This window comes from Sminthopsis crassicaudata, chromosome 1 (assembly GCF_048593235.1).
Source record: "Sminthopsis crassicaudata isolate SCR6 chromosome 1, ASM4859323v1, whole genome shotgun sequence".
Classification (NCBI taxonomy): domain Eukaryota; kingdom Metazoa; phylum Chordata; class Mammalia; order Dasyuromorphia; family Dasyuridae; genus Sminthopsis; species Sminthopsis crassicaudata.
Window position 1 is genome coordinate 277,904,630 of NC_133617.1, and position 27,209 is coordinate 277,931,838.

A 27,209-nucleotide genomic window follows, 5' to 3' on the forward strand; every position below is an offset into this window, starting at 1 on the left:
AACTTTCTCCCACCCTCTTACCTAGTGAGCCCCACTTTAAATAGTTTCGGTGTTATTGTTTTGTTTTATTTAATTTTGAGACTAGGTCTCGCTATTTTGCCCAGGCTAGAAATTCAATAGGTCCATATATAGATTAAATCCAACTGATAATCAATCTAAGAGCCGTGATATGCTATATTTTGAACTTGGGCCCTTTCTCCCCTCCTTAGACAACTTGCTCCTACCCCCATTCATACTTCACCTTTTACCAAGGGCTCCAGCATATTCATATCATATTTGGGGAGGTAGGGTGACACCTAATCATGTCCTCTCATGTAGCTCAGAATTCCCAGTTGATTAGAGTTAAATGATTTGCCCAACTGATTTCAGAAAAACTTACATGAACTGATGCTAAGTGAAGTGAGCAGAACCAAGAGAATATTGTATAAAGTTAATAACAAGATTATGAAATAATCAACTGTGATGGCTTTTTTCAACAGTGATGTGATTCAAGACACTTCCAATAGACTTGTGATGGAAAGTGCCATCTGTATCCAGAGAGAAAACATGGAAACTGAATGTGGATAAAAGAATAATATTTTCACTTTTTTGTTGTAATGGTTTGCTTTTTTCTTGGGTTTTTTTATATGATTTTTCTTCAGCATGATGAACATAGAAATTTGTTTAAAAGATTTGCATATGTTTAACCTATACTGGATTGCTCATTGTCTTGAGGAGGAGGAAGAAGGGGAGAAAGGGAGAAAATTTTGGAACACAAGGTTTTGCAAAGGTGAATGTTGAAAACTATATTTGCATGTATTTGGAAAAATAAAATACTATTAAAATAATTTTAAATAAATTAAAATATATAATAAACTATTTCCCCATGGTCAGACAACTAGTTATATATGAGGATAAATTTGACCTTAGATCTTCCTGACTCTAGACCCAGCATTCTATCTATCCTATTTCCATCTACCTAGACAGGATAGGAAAAAGTGTTAAATTGGGAATCATGAATTCTGGGTTCTAAATCTAGTCCAAACTTCCACTAACTAGCTCTGTGATTTTATTGTCTCATATTGGACCATCAGCAAGAGACTTCATATTAAAAAGAAATTAGAAGTAATTGATTTTTATCATCCTTTCAACTTGTAAAACTCCATTTCTATTTATTAATTACATTTTTAAATACTAAGTTTTAAGTAAGAATACCTAAACAAAAAAATTAAAATATCTAATCATCTTAGCTCTTGCTACATTTAAAATAAATTATAAAAAGCAAAATACTCTTCTAGTTGCATTATTTTTGGAACCAGAGATGCAGTAATTTGAAGAGTTCACAAATTTAGCTTGTTATTTAATAAGCAACCTTGCTTTGATACTGTTCAGTTAAATGTCAATCATTAGCTGAACAGATGGATCCCAAATGTTTGGTTAATAATCTGACCTTGACTTATGGAATATAATGTCACAAACACCAACCTGATATCCCTGCAACCGGATAAAAGAAAAATTTTTGATCATTCTACAAAACTATTCTTTGTACTTGGCATTCAGCCTGCCTAAATCTCACAATGAATTCAAAACCAAAGTCAAAAGCATCTGAACCCTGGGAAGGCCAGTGTCTGAGAACAGAACTCTAAATAAGCTTGTCATTCTTTAGCACGTTTCAGTGAAGATACACACAAAAAAGTTTTCAAAGATTATTTCTCCTGCAAAGACAGCTGACAGCATGAGAATAACTCTGCCTACTGAAGGTAAATCCCAAGTAAGCAATGGGGATGATGAGAACCCATTCCTATGAAATCTGAAATCCTTGAGTAGAGCTGAACTGACACCTTCAACTTTGCAGCAAAGTAGGCTTTATAATCAGTGCTCTCTGAAAACTGCTGTACCACCAGAGAGTAACAGTTAGTTTAGTACTGTACTGGGAGCTCTCAACTTGGATTTCCAGGGTTCCTTGGGATTAGCCATATATACCAAAAGTAAAGTATAAATTGTATCATTCAACATCATTTGTTTCACCCAAACTCCACTTGAATAGCTTCTTTCTTTGTAGGTTAAAAATTACTTTCCTGTGCTATTTAAGTAACAGGATAGTTTTTGTTCAATTTTGACATTATGGTATGCTATTCTTAACCAGAGAATACTAAATCATGTCCCTCAGATCATACAAATAGGGTTTTGTGGATAGCACAGACAGGACTTTAATGACCTGAGGAGGTGAATAACTAAAATGCTCAGGGGAATGGCCTCAAGCATTTCTCATGCTGCCAAAGGAAGTGGGAATGAAGAATAAATATTATAAATGCCATTGTCTCAAATTCTCCACTAAAGTCCTATTTCAGTGACTCATGGCATATATAGAAGTGACCTTGGGTTCTTACCACCCCAATCAATAAGCACTTATTAAATTCAATAGGCATTTGCCAAAATTCTATTTTATGCTGGGAATTTTCAAGGGACTAGTCAGTATGATTTCACAGGGAGTTCCCACTAGGGAATTCCCCTCATAAACGCCAATCAACACCTTCCGTGCAAACAACAGTTGAGTTTCTTGAGGCTCCTGAATGTGTGATTAAGTGACAAGTTGGTTGTAGAAAACAAAATATTGAACCACTGAACTGATAAACTGAAAAAAAAATCATCCCAAAACAAGAAGTGGATGAAAAGTAACTGCAAACACTGAGTGAACATGCTTAATAAGTTAATTAATATTAATTTCTCCTCCCCAAAGGAAAAGTTTTCTATCATTTTTGAACATAGGTTGTATGATGACAGACAGGGAACATATCAAAAGAGAGGACCAGAAAGTGTACTGGACCTTAAACTTCAGGATAGGCAATATAAAAGCTCATTCTGGTATCTATAATCACAGACTTGCCCAGGGACTGTCCCTGGATGAATTGCCCATTTCTTGAAGAACAGCCAATAAACCAACTTACTTCATATACTCCTGTGTCCTTTTTATCTGTGTAACATATTTCTACACTAATGATTCAAATCAAAAATAAAACAATATGTGCATTTAAGGAGCTAACAGTCTATCAATAACAATTGTTGTTACTATACACTGGTTGAACAATAACAATTCTATCTTTAAGTTTGCACAAAATATGTACATAATAAAAAGAAGACAATTTGGTGAGGGAGTGCCAGCAGTTAGTGAGATAAGAAAAAAGTCTCAAGTGGAAAATGCTACTTGAACTGAGCTTAGAAGGAAAGTTGACATCCTAGGAAGGGAAAGCAAGTATATCCTATGGAAGGCAAATTACAAGAGTCTTTAAAGTAGAAAAGGGATTCATACCCGAACTGTAGCTCCCTTCTTAGCACCCAGCCTAAGGCCAGGCTTAGGGAATCTGGTCACTAAGTGATGATTTCCTTGGAGAAAAGACATAACAAATCACAAAATAATCTACTTTAGATGATGGATTTTCTGATATACTAAAGTGGAGGATGTGCTCACATTAACAAAATACTCTGGATTTTATAATTCTAAGTCTTTTCAACCAATAAAAGTCCATTTGTAAGGCCATGCTTCTAAATTCAATTTATACCCCACCCACATACTCTTCAATTAAATGACACTGGCCTCCTTTCTATTTTCCAAATAAGACAATTTATCTCTCACCTTCAGACATGTTCTCCCTCCTCATCTCTGCCCATTAGCTTCCCTGACTTCTTCAAGTCCCAAAAAAAATCCCATCTTCTATAGGAAGACTTTCCCAATGTTCCTTATTTTTAGTGCCTTCATTCTGTTAATTAGTCCCTGAATAGCTAGTATATTATTACTTGCTTTTGTATGTTTCCATTTGTTTACATGTAATCTCTCCCATTAGATTATGAGCTTCCTGAATTTTAGCAGGAACAGACTTTTGCCTCTTTTTTGTATCCCCTGGCATTTAACAGTACTTGGCATAAAATAGATGTTTACTAAATGTTAACTTTTTGTTGAATTTAATTGAATGGAACCTTGTCAGTTAGTAAAGTACTTTCTATAATCAAGACACTAAACTAAGCACTGGGAACTATAAAAAAGCAAAGTAAAACAATTACTATTCTCTAGGAATTCCTAGGACATACAGAATGTAAACAGATACTTATAATACAAGATAGGGAATGAAGTGGGCAAAGAAGAGATCATAATGAATGGTTTAGCCATATTTGAAGAAAAGGGAAACAGGAACAACATGTATTAGCAAAAGGGTGGTCTGTGAGCCAAGCATTGAAGGAAAATAAGGACTCTGAAAAGTAGAGATGAATAGAAAGTACATTATAGTTATGGGGACTGCTTGGACAAAAAGCACAAGGCCAGGGATGGTCTATATAGTACAAGAAATAGCTGGGCCTGAGGATAGAAAGAAAAAATGTCAATGAAAATATGATCCATGTCATAGAAGGCTTTAATTATATTTAACCTAATGAAAATAGGGAGTTTTTTAAGCAAAGCAATGTTGTGGTTAGATCCATGTGTTATAAAAATTATTTTGGCAGCAGTGGAAATAGAATGATTAATGACTTTACAAACCATCTTGATTTGATTGAGCTCCCTTACTATCCAAAGTAAGTAGATTGACCTGGGAATCAGAATCAGCCAAATAGAGCATCCCTTAAGCTGAACATTTGCAGTATTTGCTTATTGAACCTGCTGTGCCAACAGCCAAGAAACACCTCAGACTTGTTTATGTTGACCCCCAACAAATTAAGGGGCCTCTAGGGTCCTTCTACTCTGACCCATTCCCCTGTACCCAATGGGTATATTGTAATCTCTAAGAACAGCTCAGCCCAGGGGACCAAGGGCCAATCTGACCCAACTATCCCTACTTGTAATTTTTGTCCTTATAACCACTGCTGCCTAAACCCACCCTGAGCTCACTTCTAAATGGAGATCCCATGCATGCCTGACCACTTGAGAAGAATAAAAGCACTGATATGACCTAATTCTGTTTGTCTTTCTTAGACTGAAGCCTGGGAAAAGGCTGACAGGAAACAGTGGGGAAAAGAAAGGCTGGAGGCAAAGAGAAACTAGAAGTAAGGCGACCACTTCAGAGGCAATTATAATTGTTCAGGTAAGAAAGAAAATTTGACCTAGGGTGGCCAAATGAGGAAAAAAAAAAGGGACTGAAGTAATTCTGGGGAAGTAGAATTAATGGTACTAAGCAACTGATTTCATATACAGGAACAGTTAAGAAAGGTTTTTGAATGAGATGGTCTACCTCTCCCCAAAGGAAATAGCATTGGTATAGTTTTTTTTAAACACTTGTTTTATTCCATTAATTAAAAATAATTTTTAAAAAACATGCTAAAATTTTGGCTCAAAATTAAATCATTAAGTTAATTGATTTACATCATTAAATTACATTTTGTATTCAAAAGTCCCTAACTTTAAACAGAGATAAAAAATGTAAAAATAAAATACATTAATTTAAATTCATTTGTACTAATATTTACTTTAAGGGCATTTAATGAGAAAATAGGAGAACAATAAAGAAAAGATAAAATTTAAAGATCTACAAGGATTTTCATAACAAACTTTTCATCATCACAAAGCCATCATATTTACTCTTTAACATCACCATTTTGAATATACATATATTGAAACTGGAAATGGAATTATAAAGAAGATGGTAGAAGTATCCAGGATGAATCTAGTGTATATAGAAGACTTCTGCTTAGAGGTAAAAAAAAATTGAGAGGATTTTTTCACAAGATATCTAAAGCTAAGAAAGATGCCAAAGGAAATGGGGAAGGGGAACTTCTTAGCCTAAAAAAGTAACCAAGGAAACATCAACAACTACCAATCTATATGCCTGCTTTCTGATCTACATAAAATCTTAGAATCTTATATGCATACAAATTAAGGCCATCCCTGATACAATCATTACAAGTCAATAAGCAAGTTTTTGCCAATGATATTCTAAAAAGAGCTACATTTTTTAAATGTGTGATATGACTAAAAACTGTAAAGAATATAACATACTACTGTGTTTTTGTTGTTGAACATTAAAAAATATTTGATTCAATAAAGCAAAATGCTGCTTTAAAATCTGTCTTTCAACAAAGTATCTCTTATCTATGAATCAAATTCATTCAAATTCCTTAAAAGATATAATGAAATTAATTCTGTTCACTGACTCCCTTGTTAGCAACATTTATGTGAAGCACATAACAGGGAGATGTCTGTTCCCCAAAAATGCTTGCCACATGATAAAAGATATCTAGCCCAGAGTTTCAGGTTGAAGAGGGATTCCTCTTGATTGTAAGATCTACCAGATATTCTCATTTGTAAATGACATTATACTATTTGCAGCAAGTTCTAGAATATTACAAAATTTTCTAGAAGCTTTCCATAATGACTCAAAAAAATTTGCCCTGATCATCCAAACAGAAAAAGAGAAATGAATGAAAAAAATGCATATTGCTCAGATTATGACATGCAATGAAATTAACAACATACTGAATTTATCCATCAGAATGCATATCAGAACAAATAGTTCAAATAAACTACAAATTGAGTCCAGAATTAAACAGGAGGGGAAATGGCTATCATACCTTAAGAAAATTTAAAAGTCCCTTTATTGACCTTAACTTCTTTCAGAAACAAAAGTTCAACTTTTTAATATTAATATTCTACTGCATGTGAGTCTATTGGATATGGGATACAAAAATTTTCAAAGAACTAAAAATGATTATCACACAGAGGAAAATAGAGATAAACATATTGGAATAAGCAGGCTATAACATATATCCAATGAGGAAATTTGAAGAACAGGATATCATCAGGAAAATGTATGCTGGGAAAAAAATACATGACAATATAGTGAGGTCCAGGTATGATCAAGAAATAGACTAAATGCTCTACTTGTATCTTTACAATGTAAAAACAAAGTTTAAAAAGTATTCAGACCAATGACTGAACCCCTTGAAGGGAATTTCTGGAAGGCCATGGACAAAATATGATTAGTAGGAGAAAGGCTTATTATAACTTGCACCAATTAAGGAAGCATTTTATTTAATCATGAGATCATAGATCCATTTAATTATTTTGAATATTTATTATCGGAATGGCATAAAATACCTAACATTCATTTTTAGCTAATAAATGCAGTCACACCTGAATTAGCAGAAAGACTGAGGGTCCTATCTATACAGATTCTGGTAGAAATACAAATCAGGACAGGTAGATAGATAGGGATTATGCAGCAATGAAATTAGGGATGTTTTGGCCTCTTTTATTGTTTAAGTAAAGGCTGCCCTAGTCAATCCCTGTGTAATTTACAAGCTATCCTAGACAGAAACAGAAAGACTGCTCACCTAGTAATTGCAGTCATCAATTCTATTCAAAAAAGTGAATTCAGTATTATCTAATCATATTGTACACTTAAGTCAAGGTAAACGTAAGGGGACTGAACAAAAGAGAAAAGTGTTGAAATGTGAGCACATGAATGTAGTTCATTTAAGTTTATTGTTAAGGACTTTAAAGGTCTTTCAATTAATCACAAAAACATTCTACAGTCTATTTTTGTGTTTACAAGAAAAAATACAAATGAAGGGTTGGGTTAGATGACTAAAGCAAAATGAATTGTAGAATCATTTGGAATAAAGCATATCAAAATTTTTAATCCAGGAGAATTTAAAATATTAAATAGCACATCAATTTATGATGGAGAGAGCAATCTTTGCCTAGAAAGAGAGCTGTGAGGACTGAATGCAGAAATAACATAGTATTTTCACCTTTTTTCTTGTTGTTTACTTGCTTTTTTGTTTTCTTTCTCATTTTTTTCTTTTTGATCTGATTTTCCTTCTTCACCATGATAATTGTGGAAATATGTATAAAAGAATTTCACATGTTTAAGTTATATATTGTTTGCTGTCTAGGGGAGGGGTTGGGGGGAAAGAAGGGAAAATTGGAACATAAAAATTTGCAAGGATGAATATTGAAAACTATCTTTGCCTATATTTTGAAAATAAAAAGCTATTTTTTTAAAAATAGCACTTTGTAGTTTGCCAAGGACTATACAACGTTATGTCATTTAGTCCTCAAAAACTCTGTGAACTAGATATTATTATTATTTCCATATTATAGATGATGAAATTGATGAGGACAGTGTGTCCACAATCCCTAGCTAGGAAATGTTGGTATTTGAACTCCAGTCTTTCTGACTCTAATCTATTCTTATCCAATGTTGCTGTTCACTTGTTTCAGTCATGTTGACTCTTCATGATCCCATTTGGGGTTTTCTTGGCAAAGACAGTGAAGTGGTTTGCCATTTCCTTCTGCACCTGATTTTACAGATGAGGAAACTGAGGCAGAGTTAAGTGACTCCCCCAGGGTCACTCAGCTACTAAGAATCTGAGGCTGGATTTGAACTCAGGTCTCCCTAATTTTAGACCCAGAACTCTATCTGCTATGCTCCCTAGCTGCTCTATAATACCCAAAGTATCACTTAATAATAATAAATAGCATTTATGGTTTAGAAGTGCTTTTATACTCAACAACAATCTGATGACAAATAGGTAAAATGTACATAATCTCCATTTTATAGATAAGGAAATTGAGGCTCAAGGTGTGCCACAGTTCTCTTTTATTGTCTGACTCAGTTTCCCTAATTATTCTGACTCACTTTCCCTAAATTGTCCTGTCTTGGTTTTCCTGAATTGTTCTGCTCCAGCTTCTAATTGTTCTGCTCAACCACTCCTCCCTCCTAATCATGATGATCCAGATAAGGAGAAAAACCTATCTTAGGCATCATCAGAATGTTGGGTGCCTCTCCCCACTCTGTAATCTCAATTATCAGATGTCCCCATGCCTCCCCTCACCATGTCAAAACTGAATTGTTAGTCCCATGTTCCTGCTCTCAGCATCCTGACTCCACCCCTGCCTCCATCTACCCCCTGTGTCTGAGCCACATGTATATAGGTCATTGAGAACTCACATTGCTGGATTCTTGGAGATGATAGTCTCATTCAGCTCTGGGACCAAACCATGGATCCATTTGATACCAGTAAATCTCTCCCTTTCAAATAAAATATTAAAACTCTCTAATCTCTATATTGTTTCAGTTTCTCTTGCATTACAAGGGAAGTCACATTGGTTCACCCAAAGGCTTACTGGTCAACAGGGCTCAAATCCAGGTCCCTCAATCCACATTCAGCACTTATTCCACCACAGTACTGTAGCCTTCTTAAGATAGAAAGGACCAGCTTGACTCTGTATACAAAGCAATTAGATCAGTTCACTATCAGGGTCCATGACATAGATATAATGGAGTCCTTAGAGATTATCTAGAACCGCTTTCCTCAACTGACAGATGAAGAAAGTCCAGTTCAACACAACCAAACACCCAGCCATACAGGTGGTTAAGTGATGGCTTAGAGATTAGAACCTATGTCCTCTGGCTTCAAATATGTGGCCTGACTTGTACTTTATTTTGGAAGGAAATAGTAAATAAAATAAGGAAGGAAATTCAGTCTATTTAATAGAGTACACTGCAGAAGACCATTTACAAATGAGATGGCAATAAAGATACCAAGAATGCCAAAGAGGAAGCCATGGAAATGCAGAAGTTATTTCTGGAGAATGGCTTGTTGTTGCTTTCCTAATCATGACACTGACCAACTGGATACAAGCTTTGTATCTCAGATCTCACTACATAGGACCTCCTCTCACTAATATCCCAAGTCACCACTATAGTCACACCCAACAAAGGAGCCTAACTGAGTAGAAACTTTGATTTCCATTTTCCCCCATAATAAGGACTATCTCCAGCCTGTCTCTGGAAATTGCTGTGATGAGAGAGATCAAGATAACATCAATTCAGCCTCACCTCCACAGCAATCTTGGGATAAGAAAGAAGGCAAACCCAGCATCAATGTGGAAGGGGAGAGCCTAGAATCAGAGGAATGTCCCATGTGGCAATGTTTAAAAGCTGGAAAAGTCTGGAAAGCATCTTCTACCCTAGAAGTAGAAGTAGGGTAGAAAATATTTCATATATCACCAGATCTAGTTGATATATTCATTGGGTTTTGCCTACTTGCTTTTTTTATTCCCTTTTTTCTTAAAAGGGACGATTTTCTGCTGAGGAAAGGATAGAATAATTTGATCCTCATAAATAACTTTGGAATAGGGGCAGCTAGATGGCATAGTGAATAGAGGTGACTAGTCCTGATTTCAGGAGTTCAAATCCTGCCTCAGATATTTAACACTTACTAGCTGTGTGACACTGGGCTAGTCACTTAACCCCAAATGCCTCAGTACTACCACCATCCCAAAAAACCCACAAAAATACAGAAGAATAAATAAATAAATAGCCTCAGAAAGCCAATGTTCATATTATATTTGGACAGGGACTATTTCATTGGCATAGGGAATCTCTAAGTAAGAAAATTATCTATACCAATACAAGTCAGAACTTTTCTGTGAAAGTTATAGTCTTAGAGAGTTTGCTAGAGTAAACTAGGGCAGCTAAGTGGCACAGCAGAGAGCACTAGGTCTGAGATCAGGAAGTTAATCCTATTAACTAGTCATTTCAGTTTATTCAATTCTTTTCGATGTCTTTTAGGGATTTTCTTGACAAAGATTCTTGGAGTGATGTACCATTTCCTTCTCCAGATCATTTTACAGATGAGGAAACTGAGGCAAGCAAGATTAACTGGCTTGCTCAGGATTACACAGCTAGTAAGAGTCTGAAGCCATATTTGGATCTCAGCCCAATGCTCTATCCACTGTGCAACCTAGCTGCTCCTTAGAATCATGAGTTTAAATTTAACCTTAGACACAACTTCTTATGTGCCTCTGGGAGAGTCACTTAACCTGTATTTGCCTTAGTTTCCTCAACTTAAAAGTGGGGATAATAATAGTACCTACGCCTCCCAGAGTAGTGGTGAGATAATATTTATAAAATACTTTAATATTTTATATATAATTATATACATATATATATAAATATATTATAAATAATATAATATAAAATATAAAATTAGCACAGTGTCTGGCATACAGTAGGAACTATATAAATACTTATCTCTTCCCCCGTCCCTCATCTTGTCTAGGTCACACAGCTAGTATGTGTCAAGAAGAAGACGACCCAAAAGGCCATGCCACATGACCACTCTCAGAAATAAGGGTGATATAAAAGGAAAAGATATCTATAAAATAAGACTTCAAAATGGAGTTGAACTGGATCATTTCTACCATTCCTTTCTAAAATCCTAAAATTCTAAAATCTAAAATCTATGAAAAGGATACCTATTATTTTCTCAAACTCCCCAGCTTGAGAAACTGTTCCATGTGGCAATATAGAAGGGTTTGGGAAAGCCCCTCAGACTCTCAGCCAGGCATTTGAAGATCAGTTTGGGGAATCCCAATCAATATAACCAGAACCAATATCATGAAGCCCAGGTGGAAGCACAGCATGCCACTGTTAACCTACTCCAAGCTAACTTATTACCTAATAAAATATTTCCTATCATCTTCCATCATAACCAAGCTTACAAAATGGAAGTGGAGACAACCACCACAATATTGTAACCTTAAAGTCACACTGGAAGATACATCATTTCAGAATGATATAGTAACTAACATTAACTCCAGAGAGTTGGAGATAAAAGATACTTCCCTCTTCTTAGTAGAGGGTTGGGAAGACTATGGGTAAGAAATGATGTACATACATGCTAGCACTATTGGTATTTGTTTGAGTATCTATTTTTCATTATTATAAGTTCATTGGGAAGTTAAAGTGCTATTTAAAAAGTATTAATAAAACATTAAAATATAAATAAATAAGAAAAATAAGATAAAAGTAAAGAATGAAGTTATTGTCTGGGTAATTTAAAGCAGCTATCCTTTCTGCCAATCATTAGCAAGAAAAAAAAATTTGACTGATAATTTAGATAATTAGGCAGCTAGGAGACATAGTGGATAGAGACCTGGACTTCAGAGAGTCAGGAAGATTTAAATTTGAATCTTCCCTCAGATATTTTCTAACTGTGTAACTTTAAGCAAAATTCACTTAATCTCCTTCAATCATAGTTTCCTTATTTGTAAAATGGGGTTGAAAACGACATTTACTTCACAAGGCTAATAAATAATAATAATAGCTAGCATTTATATAGCACATACTACACACCAGAAACTTTACAAATATTATTTCATTTTACCCTCACCATAATCCTATGAAATAGGTACTATAATTATCTCTGTTTTACAGTTGGGGAAACTGGGGCAAACAGAGTATAAATGTTTTGCCCAAGGTCAAGCAGCCAGTAAAAATCTAAGGATGTGTTTTAACTCAGATCTTCCTGATTCCAGTCCTACCTAGCTGCCTTATAGCAAGTTATTATAAGAATCAAATAAGATTGTACAGATAGATGTGCATACATATGTATATCTCTATACTACTTTGCTAACTTTAAAGATGGAAGTATTACTTCTCAATGTCATAATTATTAAGTCAAACAGAGATGTGGATACTGACACACTGCAATGTGATTATTCCAAAGCCCTACTTACAACTTGGTTCCTGGAATTAAAATGAGGCCCTTTGGGAGATGTGTTCATCTTTAGGTCCAATGAGATAAATTGTAGTGTAGAATGATGGAGGAGCTGCTAAAAATTGCCCTAAAGTCTGAAAAATTTAATTTCACCACTTTCCTAGGCACCTAAATTACTAAGGAGGGAAACTTGAATATTAAATACTAGATACCAGCATCCTAAATATGTTTGTCTGTCTGTCTGTCTGTCTCTCTCTCTCTGCATATATATATATATATGTACATATATATATATATGTAAAACATTACTAAGAATTAAAGAACATGTCTTTATAGATTACAAAGACTTAAAACAATTTCCAAAATGAAATCCATTCATATTTTTTTTCAGATTTTAGCTAAGTTTAATCGTTGTTAGAACTCTTTTCATCTTATTAAGGGCAGTTATCTGTGATTCCAGATATCCAGAAAGAGATCTGGATTTGACATCTGGGAAGCTGGGTTCTAATCATGTTTCTGTCATTTGTTACCCCTATATAATTTATAATTAGAGAGGTGGCAGCTAGGTAGGTATTTCAGTCAATAGAGCACTAGGCATGGAGTCAGAAAGACCTGAGTTCAAAGATGGCCTCAGACACTAATTGTATGACCTCAAACAATTCATTTAACCTTGAGAGATTGTTCTGTTTTCTCCTCTGCAACATAAGAAGATGGATTCCATGACCTAGATAAAGTCCGACGACACTAATCCTTTGATACTATGATAAATGAGGAAAAATGCTGATACACAATGAGCAAATATTTCAATTCATTTTATTGTTTTTAATGCAAATACTAAAATTTCATGTCAGCCTAAATAAGAGACTGATGTAAGATCAGTTTTTTTGAAGTAGATCTATGATTTAATTAGAGTAGGGAAACTCCCAATGAGAAACTTCCTCTGTCAATGTGGGCAGTTACATGGCGCCAGAATGCACAGAATGCTGGGCCTGCAGTCAGTGAACCACATCTTCCTAAATTCAAATCTGGCCTCAGAAACTTACTACCTGTGCAATCCTGCTTGCCTCAGTTTCCTCATCAGTAAAACAAGCTGGAAAAGTAAATGGTGAACCATTTTAGTATCTTTGCCAAGAAAACCCCAAATGGGGTTGGGTATGAGTAAAACAACTGAACAACAACAATGTGGATCAGCAAATTGTCTACAATTTATAATTTTAAAGAGTTACTAAGGAAACTGGAAAATTTAAGTGAATTGATCTAGGTCACACAGCCAATATGAGGCAGAGGGAGGATTTGAACCCTAGTCTTTCTGATACTGAGAACAGCTACCTAGCAATAATAATAGTTCACATTTATATAGGAACTACTATGTGCCAGGCCCTGTGCTAAGCCTTTACAAATATCATTTTACTTGTTCCTCAAAACAATCCAGGGAGGCAAGTCCTATTATTAGCCCCATTGTACAAATGAGAAAATTGAGGCAGTTATTAAATGAATAAGTTAAAGTTAAGTAGACAGCAAGTATGTAAGGACAGATTCAAATTCAGATATTCCTGACTCCAGGCTCAGAACAACAATAGACCACCTAGCTGTATTCTTTGCTCTCTTCCACTACCTCACCTCCATTTTATTTTTTTTAAAGAACAAAATTCCTAAACACAGAAGAATAGACAATTGTTCAATTCAAGCAGAAAAAAATTAATCATTTAAAAATCATAGATGCCATTTTTTTTCTTGAAACAAAGGTGGTATTTTCCAGAATTTCTCCCTCTTTAGTTTAATGGTAAATGATAAAGATCATTGCTTTGAACTTGGGCTTAACTTTCTCTGAACCCAATCCAGTATGATGATGAACAGGACAATGCTTTCAGATATCCTGAATGGCAGTGTCTTACCAGTATAGATGCTGGCACTGGAAGCTGGGATGCCAAACTGTGATTCGATGAACTTGGGGATGAAGGTGATAAAAGCAGTGACAATGGCACTCTCAGCTGTATATGACAAACTCACAAAAAGGAATGTCATGTTGCTTAAGATCCTGACAGCTGCTCTTGGAAGGTCTATAAAATGACAAAAACAAATGACAAATGAATGTTATCAAGCAGGGATGGGAAATCAAATCCAATTTGAATAGTCTTCCAAAAGACCTCTCAATAACCACTGAGCCTTTTCAGAAAATAGGGAGAGAAAGTGCCTGGAAACTTTCTTTTTAGGCATATCTTTGGGATATTTTATTTAATTAACTAGGATAAAGAAGTCTAATAATATGTTATGAAACATTTCAAAAATATATCAACAATTACCATAAAACCCAATATACAAATAGGTTACTTTTCAAAGTATGTTTCTAAGTTGATTGATCTAAATCAAAATAGATTTTTTGATAGAAAGAAGTGATAAATAGTGCTCAGTTCCCATCTCACAAATGGCTATTCAATTGACAATGTGCCTAAAGTAGGATATTAATACTGTTACCAGTCCAACTATATAGTATACTTTTATCATTTGGAAAATTCACTGAGTCCCAACTCCAGAGAGCAGCATCATATTTTTTCCCTCCTCTTTTCTAGCTTCCTTCAACAGTGGTATATCCTGAGGAAATAACTTAGGGTACTAATAACTATGCATTTGAAAAAGAAGAGCAGCATGTTAAATCAAACATTTCCCAAGAACTCTGAATTAAGGAAGAGAGCAGGGAGAGGATTTCTCCCATAGAGAAAGGGAAAGAATTTGGGGGTTGGGAATGATCCTTATTAATCTATTCAGCTATCTGGGTCACTGAAAACTGGGTAATGTTTTTATTTTTCTAATCTCTGATTGTGTCATACTTTCATTGAAAAGATACTGGGATACATTGGGTTTTTTACATAATACAATCATCTCAATGATGGTTTGATATCCTAGGTAACATCCACAATCATGGTCCTTAACAAAAACTAAATCTCATTTGAACATATATAATTTAAAATTTCTTCCCCAGAATATCAGGATTAAAAATTCAGGAGGATAGATATATATGTTTTGTGAGAGTCCAGACTTGCAGTCAGAACTCCTAGGTATAGAAACTCCCTTTCCTGACTCAGATCAGCAGCTACTCTACAATTTAAGTCTTAGATAATTAGTTGACTAAGATACTGAGAGGGGTTGTAACTTGTACAGAGCTGGTGTCTGTAGGAGATTGAACCTTGATTTTCCAACCATTAGACTACCTGCTCTAAGATTGGTCTTCTATCCACTACACCATGCTTCCTCTCACTTCTATATATCATTTTTAATTAGTATTAAAGTTACTTAGTATAGTAAAGACCAATAAAATAAAAAAATAAATTTATTTATATATAAAAATAATAAAAATAAAAGTTTGGTTATCAAATGCAAAGAAATAATATATGTACAATGTAAATATACATACAGATAATTATAGTTGAACAATTTCTTTCTAAACTAATTGTGTTTAAGAAGAAATTCTACTCCCTTTAAAACTGAAAAAGTTCCGTAAAAGATAAATGATTTCTTCTCTCAGCCATAGAAAAACCATTTAAGTTATAATTAAAGGGAATTGGGGAGGAGGGAGTTAATAACTACTTAACAAAATTTCAACCTCTTTTGCCAAGCTCAAAAAAAAATTAAACATAAATTTATGAAGTAAAGGTATTTGAATTGATCACTATAAAGAAAGATCCTTTTTGTATTATGTAATAAAGCATAATAGCATCAATTAGAACATTAGCAAAAAAACTCAATGACGAATAAAATAACACAAAATGTAAGGTTATTAATATTAAGTTGAAATGCTAAAATCTAGTTCTGCAATAATGTAAATGATTTTTTTTCAATTCTCAAAATTTAATTCATTGCAACAAAAGTAAAGTTTACTGCAAGATAAACATAGGAATAGTGTTCAAAAAGAATATAATAAAATTCAATGAAACAAAAATTAATACATATATCATCTATAAAATGTTCCAGATATTTCCTTTCAAAAACACCTAAACAAATTCATTTAATTATTACAGATGACATCTGGACAAGTACACTAACAAATTTACTTTTGGCTTCAAGTTTTCCTCTAAAATAGTAAAGTTCTAAACCAGGACATACTGAAAGAATACTTCCAATACTGGAAGAAACCCCAGAAACTATCTTATCCAATTCCTCACTTTACAGAAAAGGAAATTAAGACTCAGAAAAGAAATCATTTGTCCAATATCATATAGGCAAGAAAAGAGGCTTGATGACAGAATAGATCCTAGAATGCTGGAATTGGAGTAAGGAAGAGCTGAATTCAAATCCTGCTTTTGGTACTAATTCATTATACAAACTTGGGCAAATATTAGAGCTTTGATTTCTTCAAATAAAATGTAGCAATGATACTCCCTCAGGAGAGACAAATAAAATCATACAGCTAAAATGTTTTTCAAACATTACAACTATATTTCTAAAATAGTAGTGGTAATCGCAGGAGACAAATCTAAGTCTTCTGGCTCCCAATAAATGTTCTTTTTATTTTCTCAAGCTGTCTCTCATTGAATTTCACTGAACTCTTTTCTCCACTAAATAACCCCAGATTGTGATTTTTTCAGTCTTTCTTTTCTTATTCAGTCACTTCAGTCATGTTAGACCCTTCATAATCTCTTTTGAGGTTATCTTGGCAAAGATACTAGAATGGTTTGCTATTTCCTTCTCCAGCTCATTTTTTCAAATGTGGAATCTGAGGCAAACAGGGTTAAGTGATTTGTGCAGGGTCACACAATGTGTGAGGGCAGATTTGAACTCAGGAAGATGAATCCTCTTGACTGTAGGCCCAGTACTCTCTCCACTGTGCCTGTTATCTACTTGGGAGTTAGCTCTTCTCTCTCAGTCAGTGTTTACCCCTTAATGCTTACCTCCCCAGTTGCTATCAACTCCTTTTCAATATGCTGCCTTTTTTTTTTTTTTTTTTTTTTTTTTTTGGTCAATTAGTAATATCCTACTGTTTGTTCTTGGCAAAGATACTAGAGTGATTTGACATTTCCTTCTTCAGATACTTTTACAGATGAGAAAATTAAAGCAAATAGGTGTAACTGACTTGCTCAGGATCACAATGCTAGTGTCTGATGCCATATTTGAATTCAGATCCTGATCCCAGGGCCAGTACTTTATCCACTGTGCCACCTAGCCACTCCTTGATGTCTCTACAGTGCTACAACAAATTCATTTGAAATATTCTCCAATGTACTTTTTTAAAAATGAGATGACTATTGTGTGCCCCAGAATAAATCCTACCCTGGAAAGGATCATGGCAACAGCAAAAAGGAGGTGTCAAGTTAGGAAAACAAACCAAATTCTCCTAAGTTATTCCTGGGACATACATCAGTCACCTTTGGAAGCTCTAATAGGTGTTCTTATCCAGGAGATCAACAATTTTTCTTATATAGATATATTTTGATAACTGTATTTCCACATAGTAATTTCTTTTCTAATCTTATGTAATTTAGTTTACAGATTTAAAAACACAATTCTGAGAAAGATGTCAAAAAGCTTCACCAAACTATCAAAAGTTTTCATGGCCAAAAAAAATAACAGGTAAGGAAATTTATGCTAGCAATGAACTCATCCAAGCAACTAGGAAACTCTTCAGGGTTTAAAAAAAAAAAAAAAAAAAAAAAACAAGTTATTATATACAAGGTCTAGTTGAACCTTTGAATAATCAAGGTTTTCTATAGTAAGAAGTAAGTTACAGGCATTCAATAAGAAACAGTCCTAAAAAAAAGTCATATTGCTGTGACTGTTGCTAATATTTACCTCTTTAATGTGCCAGATATTGTATAAATAATATATGGTAACCAAAAAAATTGAGCCATATATAGACCATATTACACAAACAGATACTTATAAGAACTCATTGTTTGCTCCTCAGCTTTTGCTTTTGTTTGTTCTACAGCAAAAAACAAAAAATTGAAACTTTTGTTAATTTACTATTCCTAAGAACAATTTTCAGTAAAGAAAAAAAAGCAATACTATTTTGGCAATACAATAATTTCATAACAATCTCATGAAGTAGGTACCATTGTTAACTCTATTTTGCACATGAGGAAACTGAGGATTCGAGCTGTTAAATAACTTATCCAGGATAGAAAAGCTGATAAATTGCTAATACTGGACTTAGGCTTAATGGATATAGTGCTGAATATGGAAGTCAGGAAATACTTCAAATCCATTGTTAACCATTTACCTAGAACATGAGGAAAGCATACTTTATATGGTATTCAAATCATATTTTGTAACCTCCTTACTTCACAAGACAGTGGAGCTGTCTTAAGTTGAAAAGGGAGTAAAGGACAGGTATGAGTAATTCTTCCCATCAAGCACATGCCACATATAATACTTTTTGATGAAGATACAGATGAAGATTCAGTGTAGCTAACTCAATTTGTTCGGCTTCCAAAATTCTTTCACTATCAGTTAAATTCTATGAAATATATAAAAATGACTTATAAAATTTTGTTCAAATTATCAACTTAAGTAAAAGTAAAAGATCACAAATAGGTAAAGACTGGAAATATTCTAAAGTTTTCTAGTCATCAAAAGCAATAACTTAGAGAATTTTTAGATAGTTGTGCTGTCAAGATGTGATGGCTTCAAAGATATGAGCTCAGCTCTCAGAAAATTGATCAGGCATCCTTAATGTTTTAAGTGGTACTTTTAGTTCATAAGATATTAAAGCAATCAACATCTTATAAAAAAGCTTAACCTTCTTATATGTAGTTGAAGCAGAAACACTCAGAATCATACTTTCCTTTTTTACCACATTTAAAAAAGCTTACATGTTGCATAATTTACATGGTATAGCTAGAAAGATTGATCATATCAATTAATTATGAGTGTCGCACCCTTTGTGTTAACTCTAGTGTACGAAAAAGTCTGCAGCTTTCCAAAGGTGCATATGAAACTCAACAGCAATTGGTGTTTCACATTCATTGATTTTTCTTTATTAGTAACTCTAAACAGAAATTAAAATATATTATATAAGACAATTGTTTGTGATCTCTTTTTTTAAGGTAGTACATTCAGTACTGTATATATATCACATTATTTTATTGTTAAAGTTAACATGGGGAAATTTACCGTAGGAGCAATTGTAAAAATGCAGACACATTAATTCACTGCTGTGGGAGCTATAAATTGGTTCAACTATTCATAAAAAGTTTGAAATTATACAATAAAGGTTACTGAATTATTTATATTCCAGTCTCAAAATTCTACTAACTACTAAAATTACTATCATACCCTAAGGAAGTTATTAACAGAAAGAAAAAACTCACATGTACAAAAATATTTTGGGGAGCATTATTTGAGATAACAAAAGCTAGAAACAGAATAACAGAATAATGATAACAAAATATTACTAATGTAGGTCTTTATAATATTATTGCACCATAACAAACTTCTATAAAGAACTGACCAAAATTCTGTAAACAAGTGTGAATGTCCCTTCATACTCACTGACTTTAATGACAAGATGGCCATAAGGAGAGAAAAAATATTTAAGAGTAAGAAATTTAAAAGATTAAAAGTGTTTGCATTATGCTTGAACATTATGAATTATAGAAATTAAAATATGCTAGATGTGGCAAGTCCCAAACAGCACAACAACAACAACATAAAATTGACTTTAGTCATGATATAACTGATTACTTATATGAGGTTCCTTTTAAGATTAGATGCTTTTTTTTAATAATTAAAAGTCAAAATCCAAATCCAATGAGAATATGACAAAGAGAACTAATATGCATCTCCTACAACTACCCCTTGACTCATTCAAAAAAACTGTTTGAATAAAGGAAGTAAAGACAAACATTCTGGTTGTCATAATTTCCTAAAGAATACTGTATCGGGGCAGCTAGGTGGCGCAGTGGATGGAGCACCAGCCCTGAATTCAGGAAGACCCAAGTTCAAATCTGTTCTCAGACACTTCCTAGCTGTGTGACCTGGGTAAGTCACTTAACCCCAGCCTCAGGGAAAAAAAAAAAAGAATACTGTATCAAAGATGCCAAAACTAGGAAATAAAGAAAATGTGATAAGAAACATGACTAAGATAGATCATCCTTGGAGCATTCATAGGTGAAACTGGAGGGAAGATAAACAGATGGAAAATGAAAATGGTTTCTCAATATTTCTATGGCTGTCTATCCTCATTATTGGTGATACTAGAACCCCCACATTTAGGCTCTAATGTGTAAAGGCTCCAAAGACTATAAATAGAAATAGAAATTATACTCAAAAAGATGAATCTGGGAATAGACTAAAGCAAGCATACACTGAAGAAATCAATGCCAGAGGTATTAGAATTGAAAAAACATTAACAGATAAATTTAAGATATTCCAAAATAAGGAAAGAGGCTAAGTGCTTTTAAAAATGATAGTTACTTGTAGAGGGCTAGAACTGAGCAGATGCACTTGGATAACAGAGCAATTAAGGCTAATTACCAATTGGCTAATTCTCTATTACCACATGTTAGGAGGATGACCCTACTTAACTATTCTGTGCTTGCTGGCTTAATAGGTGGGAGTGGACAAAGAAGGGGAATTGAAATCAGTGGGTGGAGTAAGAGGAGGAGGATTCATTCTCTTGGCGTGGAGAGAGAGGAAAGAAGTGTGGAGATTTCTAGATCTAATCCCCTGACTGCGACCCCAAAAGACCAGAATAAAGACTTTTGCTTATTCTGACTCCTGCTGATTCTAGTATATCCAGTGTCCCAACAGTTACTGATGTAATATAGCTTTTAGGGGAGACAGCAATAATTTTAAAGACCTCTGATCTAAGAGTGCTCTTGTTCTAACAATTCTGTCTGTCAATAATTGTAGAGGAATATAATGATATTTCTTCCCTTGGATTTTAGGGAAGATGTATTAGTAATCCTAAAGCCCTCTGACCTGAGTGCTATTGTTCTAACAATCTGTCTGTCAATAATTGTAAAAATATTCTGGTCTAGTAATGTAATGTATTTCTTCCCTTAGATTTTAGGGAAGATATATTAGTGATCCTGAAGCCCTCTGACTTAAGAGTGCTCTTGTTCTAACATTCTGTCAATAATTGTAAAGGTTTTTTGGCCTAGGATTAGTGATCCTAAGACTCTCTAATGTTAGAGTGCTCTTGTTCTAACAATCTGTCTGTCAATGATTTCAAAGTCTTCTGGCTTTAGAATAATCCTACAAACATTACTGACTGTCAGATAGATAATCTGTTGGTCAGTGATAACTAAGTTCCTGAGACATTAGTGAATGTCTCACTTGTAAACCATAAAATTAGCAAATAAAGTGAAGCTCTGGCCAATTTCACCCTATAAATCTATCTCATTCTCTTGGGTCCCCTGTTAATTCCTCTTGGAACTTAGCCCATTACAATTAGCATTACAATTACAATAAAACTTTGCCCCTTGACTTGGATATGGGTTCAAGCTGGTAAATTCTTTGGAGCCACCTTACAACACTGGTCTGTGACCACAAACTTTTGGGATCCTTTCCCAATCTCAACAGGTACTTTTTTTTTAAAAGGAGATTGAGAGATAATCAGAAGCTGACTTAAATTTTTCTTTCTCAGCTGTATAAAAACTTTATGAGAATAATATATAAGCATATTTAGTATATCCTTCCTTAATTAAAATATGAGAAGGAATCAAGATTTCGCAAATGATTTTCTATAGTAGATCACATCTTTAGAGTTACATAATTGACTGAAAAGTGTTTGAGAATTGGAGAATTGTTATTTTCAACAACCCTGATATGTTTACATCTTTTTAACACCAATACCCTCTCAATGTGTATGTGAATCAAAAAGAATACAAATTCAAAAGGATCAAAATTGCAGATATTACAATAACCCAATATGTTTGCTGTTTGAATAAAGAAAAAAGGTGAGTCAGTAAAACCAAATGAAATTTTAAAAGCTCTCCTAAAAGGAATCTCATATAAATACATTTGCATTATTCAATATATATTTAATATAATCGTTGTTTTTGTTTTTGTTTGTCCTTCCTTCTCAAAAAGGACTGATGAAAACAATTTGCTTTGCAAGTGAATTGGATTTAAATGAGACAGGGCTGTGTAAATTCACCAGTCTCATTATCTCCTTTAGAACCATCTAGGTCTAGTAGATATAAATCAGAATGACTGGGGATGGTCTTAGATGCAGCAGGAGACCTTAACCTATTTAAACTAAGGTCTTTCCCAGGTTTCAGTTTGTCTGAGACAATGTCCATAGAGTAATTAAAGCTAGGTTAAAAATAAGCAAAAATGGCCTCTTTTACTGAGTCAAAAAAAAAAAGCTCTAAAGTACCTCATATGTATCAGATTAGTTAATATTACAAAAAAGAAAAGTGACAAATGTTGGAGGGGATGTAGAAAAATAGAGGCACAAATGCACAATGATGGAGTTCATTTTGGAGAACAATTTGGAACTATATGCAAAAGCTATCAAAGGGTATCCTTTGCCCCAGAAAACAAAACAAAACACTACTACCCCAAAAAGTTCAAAAGAAAAGGAAAAGGATTTATATGTACAAAAATATTTATAATAGTTCCTTTTGTGGCAAATAATTAGAAATCAGGGAATGTCTATCAATTGGGGAATGGCTAAACAAGTCTTGGATATGATTGTGAATATTATTGTCCTATAATAAATGATGAACAGAATGGTATCAGAAAAATCTAGAAAAACCTACTTGAATTGATTCTGAGTTTAAAATGAGCTGAACCAGGAGATTATTGTACATGATAACAGCAATATTGTTGAAATGATCAACTATGGAAGACTTTGCTAGATGAATCAATATAATGATCTAAGACAATTTCAAAGGACTCATTATGGAGAATGCTTTCTACCTCCAGAGAGACAACTGATGAATTTTGAGTGCAAACTGAAGTTATCATGTTTTTCTACTTTATTTTTCTTATTTTTTGTGACATGACTAATGTAGTAATATGTTTTACATGACTTAACATGTACAACTGATACAATGTTGCTTGTTTTATTAATGAGTGAGAGAGGGGTAGATAGAAAGGGAAAACTTGGAACTTAAAACTTTTTTAATGTTAAAGATAAATAGTTTTTTTCAAAAAGAGACTCATAAGTATAAACATTTTTATTACAGCATTAACAATGATGACTTGAAACAAGTGGTATATAAAGAATATCCAAGAAATGTATGAGTGAAAAAGGAGGGTGACTAGTTAAGTACTTGAAATGAGTAATAACAAATGTACAGCTCAAGTAGTATTTGAAATGTCAAAGGATCTATTGGATAGATCTCATGTCATATGTAAAGAAGAACATACATAAGAATGGAATATGATGAGAAGCCATGGATAAATTGTAATCTGTACCAGGAATTTAACACCCACATCACTAATATCCCACATCTATTGATGTCATAGTATTTGAAGTTAAAATGTACAAGGTATTGTGTGAAGGTATGGGAATACAGATATGAAGAATATTACGTAAAAACATTCTGATATCCACTTCCCTTATACTTCTCAGAGGTGGACAGCATTGTTGCCTTCATTAGAAACAAGAAAAGAGGAATTAAAACCATAGTAAACCTGTTTTATTTATTTTATTTGCCATAACTATTTTTAATTCTAGTTCTTTGATGCAAATGTTGTCATTTAAATGTTTTTAAATGTTATTGCTGAGCCAACCACAATTAATATTCCTATATTTTGTAAATATTGGATACATTCAAATGTTGCTAGAATCTCTTAAACAAAATTAATTATGGCGTACGACAAAGAATCATGAAGTAGCAAATAATTCATTTACAACTCACTTGGATTAACAAATATTTTATTAACCTCAAACCACTGGATAGTAAGAGCAGATTTCTGACAATAATTTGTAAAATGTCTTAGCCTACATATTTTCTTATCCTTGTTTAGTCTATATCCTTAAAAGATATAAAAGAACTGGTATACACTATTATTTAAGATCTCTGAAATAATCTCAAATCATATTCAAAAAAACTCCATTTGATGCCTAAATGTGTTAGCTATTTCTTTATGTTAAAGCAGAATTATAGGATTTTAGTAGCAATTATTGGGAGATATATTTTTAACCAATTTTACACTTAAATAGACAAAAAGCCACACTGACAAATGTGTATCTTTAATTCATATATTTCTCTTAAATTAAGTATGCATTATTTGATATGGTCAAACAAAAAAGCAAAGGTCTCCAATGCATATGTGAATGCACATAAGTTCAAGTACTTTCAATTGCTAGGCCTCTGTTTCTCTGAAAAAAATCACTTTACCTTTTACATTCTTTCCAAATGCCATAGAAGAAGCAACTCCTTCTTGTTCTCTGCTATTTGATTTTTCCTTCATTATCTCATCTTCCTCAGTGGAAGTCTCATCAGAGGACTTTTTCTTTTTTTTACGTCGAGGTGGAAGCTTCTTGGGGAAAGTAAACATTGGGAATATCACAAGAAGCATTGCAATGGCACAAAGGAGGAATCCACTCCACCTAAAAATCAAGAAACATGAAGAGCCATTATGGCTTATGTGTTATGAAGAGTAAACCAAGAAGACAGATAAAACTTTTAAGGATACAATTTATCTCTTATCTTCTTAGATCAACAGCTAAAAGGAAAAAAAAACTAATAGTTTATTAAACTAAAAAATAAATAAACTAAACTAAAAAAGAGAAAGATTTCTCTTGTTCTGAAGCAAAATTAATAGTAAGCCTACCCATAAAGTCAATAGTTATACATACTCTAGCAGTCCCACTGAAATTTCATTCCATTCAATAATATTTCCAAGGAACTTAATTAGTGTTTTTCACTGTGTTATCATCTTCTTAATGGAAGTTCAAAGGTAAATCAACAAACAAAAGTAATCTTCTACTCCAGTCCTATTCCAACTCCATAAGAAAATATGGAAGTGATTCAGGGTTCTCAAGGCTATGTCAGCAGAATAGAGTGTAAGTGGCCCATGTCTAACACTCTTGAGAGTTGTGGTTTTTTTTCTTTTTACCAAAACCACCGTGACTCATTTTCCCCATAGCCAATTTCTGGCTTGAGAACATCAGTATTTGACTTGTTCAGGGCTTTTTCTGGGATCATCAGAATTTAGCTCACATCTTTCCCCCGAAGATACTCAGATTCTCATACCTACAAAGGCATAGAAATGTTGTAAGATGCATCAACAGGCATATTTCCATCAATGTAATTGCTGGTCTCTTTTTAAGAACTGGGAAATAGTAGAAAAACTACCCCCCAAAATTTAAATCTCTCATCTTGGAGCAGCTAGATTGCACAGTGGATAGAGCACAGACCTAAAGTTAGGAAAATCTGAGTTCAAATGTGACCTAAGACACCTAACGCCTACTAGTTGTGTAATCCTGGGCACATCACTTACCCCTAAATATCTCACCAAATAAATAAATAAATAAATAAATAAATAAATAAATAAATAAATAAATAAGTGTATGAAATTTTAAAACTCATCTTATAAAATATGAGCTACTGAAGACATAAGTCTTCTGTCAAATGGGGGAAACAATAATTTCAGATATTAACAAGAGGCATTTTTAAACCTGCCTTTTAATATTTAAATGTTTACTTTAAGATGAATCTGTTGAATACCTACTATATATACTGTACTTTGGAAAATACAAAAAAGTGTGAGATGGGGACCCTTCCTTCAAGGAACTTAACATATAGTTTAAAAAAGTTTCACCTAAAACAATAAGAAAAATATAGAAGAGAGCCTATAAAGAAGTGTTAGGAATGTGGGAAAAAAACCAATAATGATAACTAATATTTCTATATGCTTTAAGGTTTCAAAAAATAAATATATATATAATAAAATCATATCTGACGCTTACAACAGGCTATTGTTATGCCCATTACAGCTGAGAGAATAAATTAAGTTTTCCCAGGGTCACTCAGCTAACAAGAATCTGGGGAAGAATTTAAACTAAGATCTTGCTGACTACAAGCCCAATCACCCTGCCACTTGGGATTATAAATGTTTAAGGACCCCAGCAAAAGAAGAATTAGTGCAAACTGCAGTGTAGTGAAAAGCTTCAGTGCAAAGGATTTGAGCTAGAGACCTCAATGACTGAATAGGATTTAGATTCTGTCTATATATAAACTAAATATCACCATGCTACAGCCACACTTTTTTATATTTAATGAAAAATGTTTTTTTAATATTCAAAATCCTTCAATAAGTTCCTCTTTCAATTCATCACATCACCTACTATGTGCCAGGCACTATGATAAGTAATACACATTTGAATACAAATATAACAAATATAAGTGTCCTCAAGAACTTTATATTCTAGTAGAATCACAGGTATAGTTACAGAAGCCTAAAAAACAAATAAAATGCCACAATGATATATGGGAATGGGGGTTTCTACCAGTGAAACTCATTCATTCTTCATTTGCTCCCACAGATTCTTGTCTCTGAGCCAACACTTTTTTTCACCACCACTCCTTGTCTTCTCTCTTACAGGACTCACGAACAGCCTGTTTCCTTCTGATTATCATTATATCTCTTCCCTCTTATTAAAGATTTTCTCCTCCCTGGCCCACTTCTGCAGAAATGAAATATGATGCCCGACTTCTCCCATATTCCTCTGCGCCTATGCAAGCACTGCAGCCCTTCTGAGATTTCCTAAGGGAGTTTGCTTTAAGTAACTACAGAGAAACTTGGGAGATAAAAATAACAAACATGAGGACGTTTCA

The 27,209-nt window shown here is 33.7% G+C and overlaps 1 protein-coding gene across 1 annotated transcript in view; it reads right to left on the reverse strand.

The window, feature by feature from the left end:
* SLCO5A1 (solute carrier organic anion transporter family member 5A1) overlaps positions 1 to 27,209 on the reverse strand; it is a 164,074-nt gene that overhangs the window by 69,322 nt on the left and 67,543 nt on the right. Inside the window, 2 exon segments of the mRNA XM_074278853.1 lie at positions 14,370 to 14,534; positions 24,768 to 24,979. Of these exon segments, the coding sequence (XP_074134954.1) occupies positions 14,370 to 14,534; positions 24,768 to 24,979 (377 nt within the window).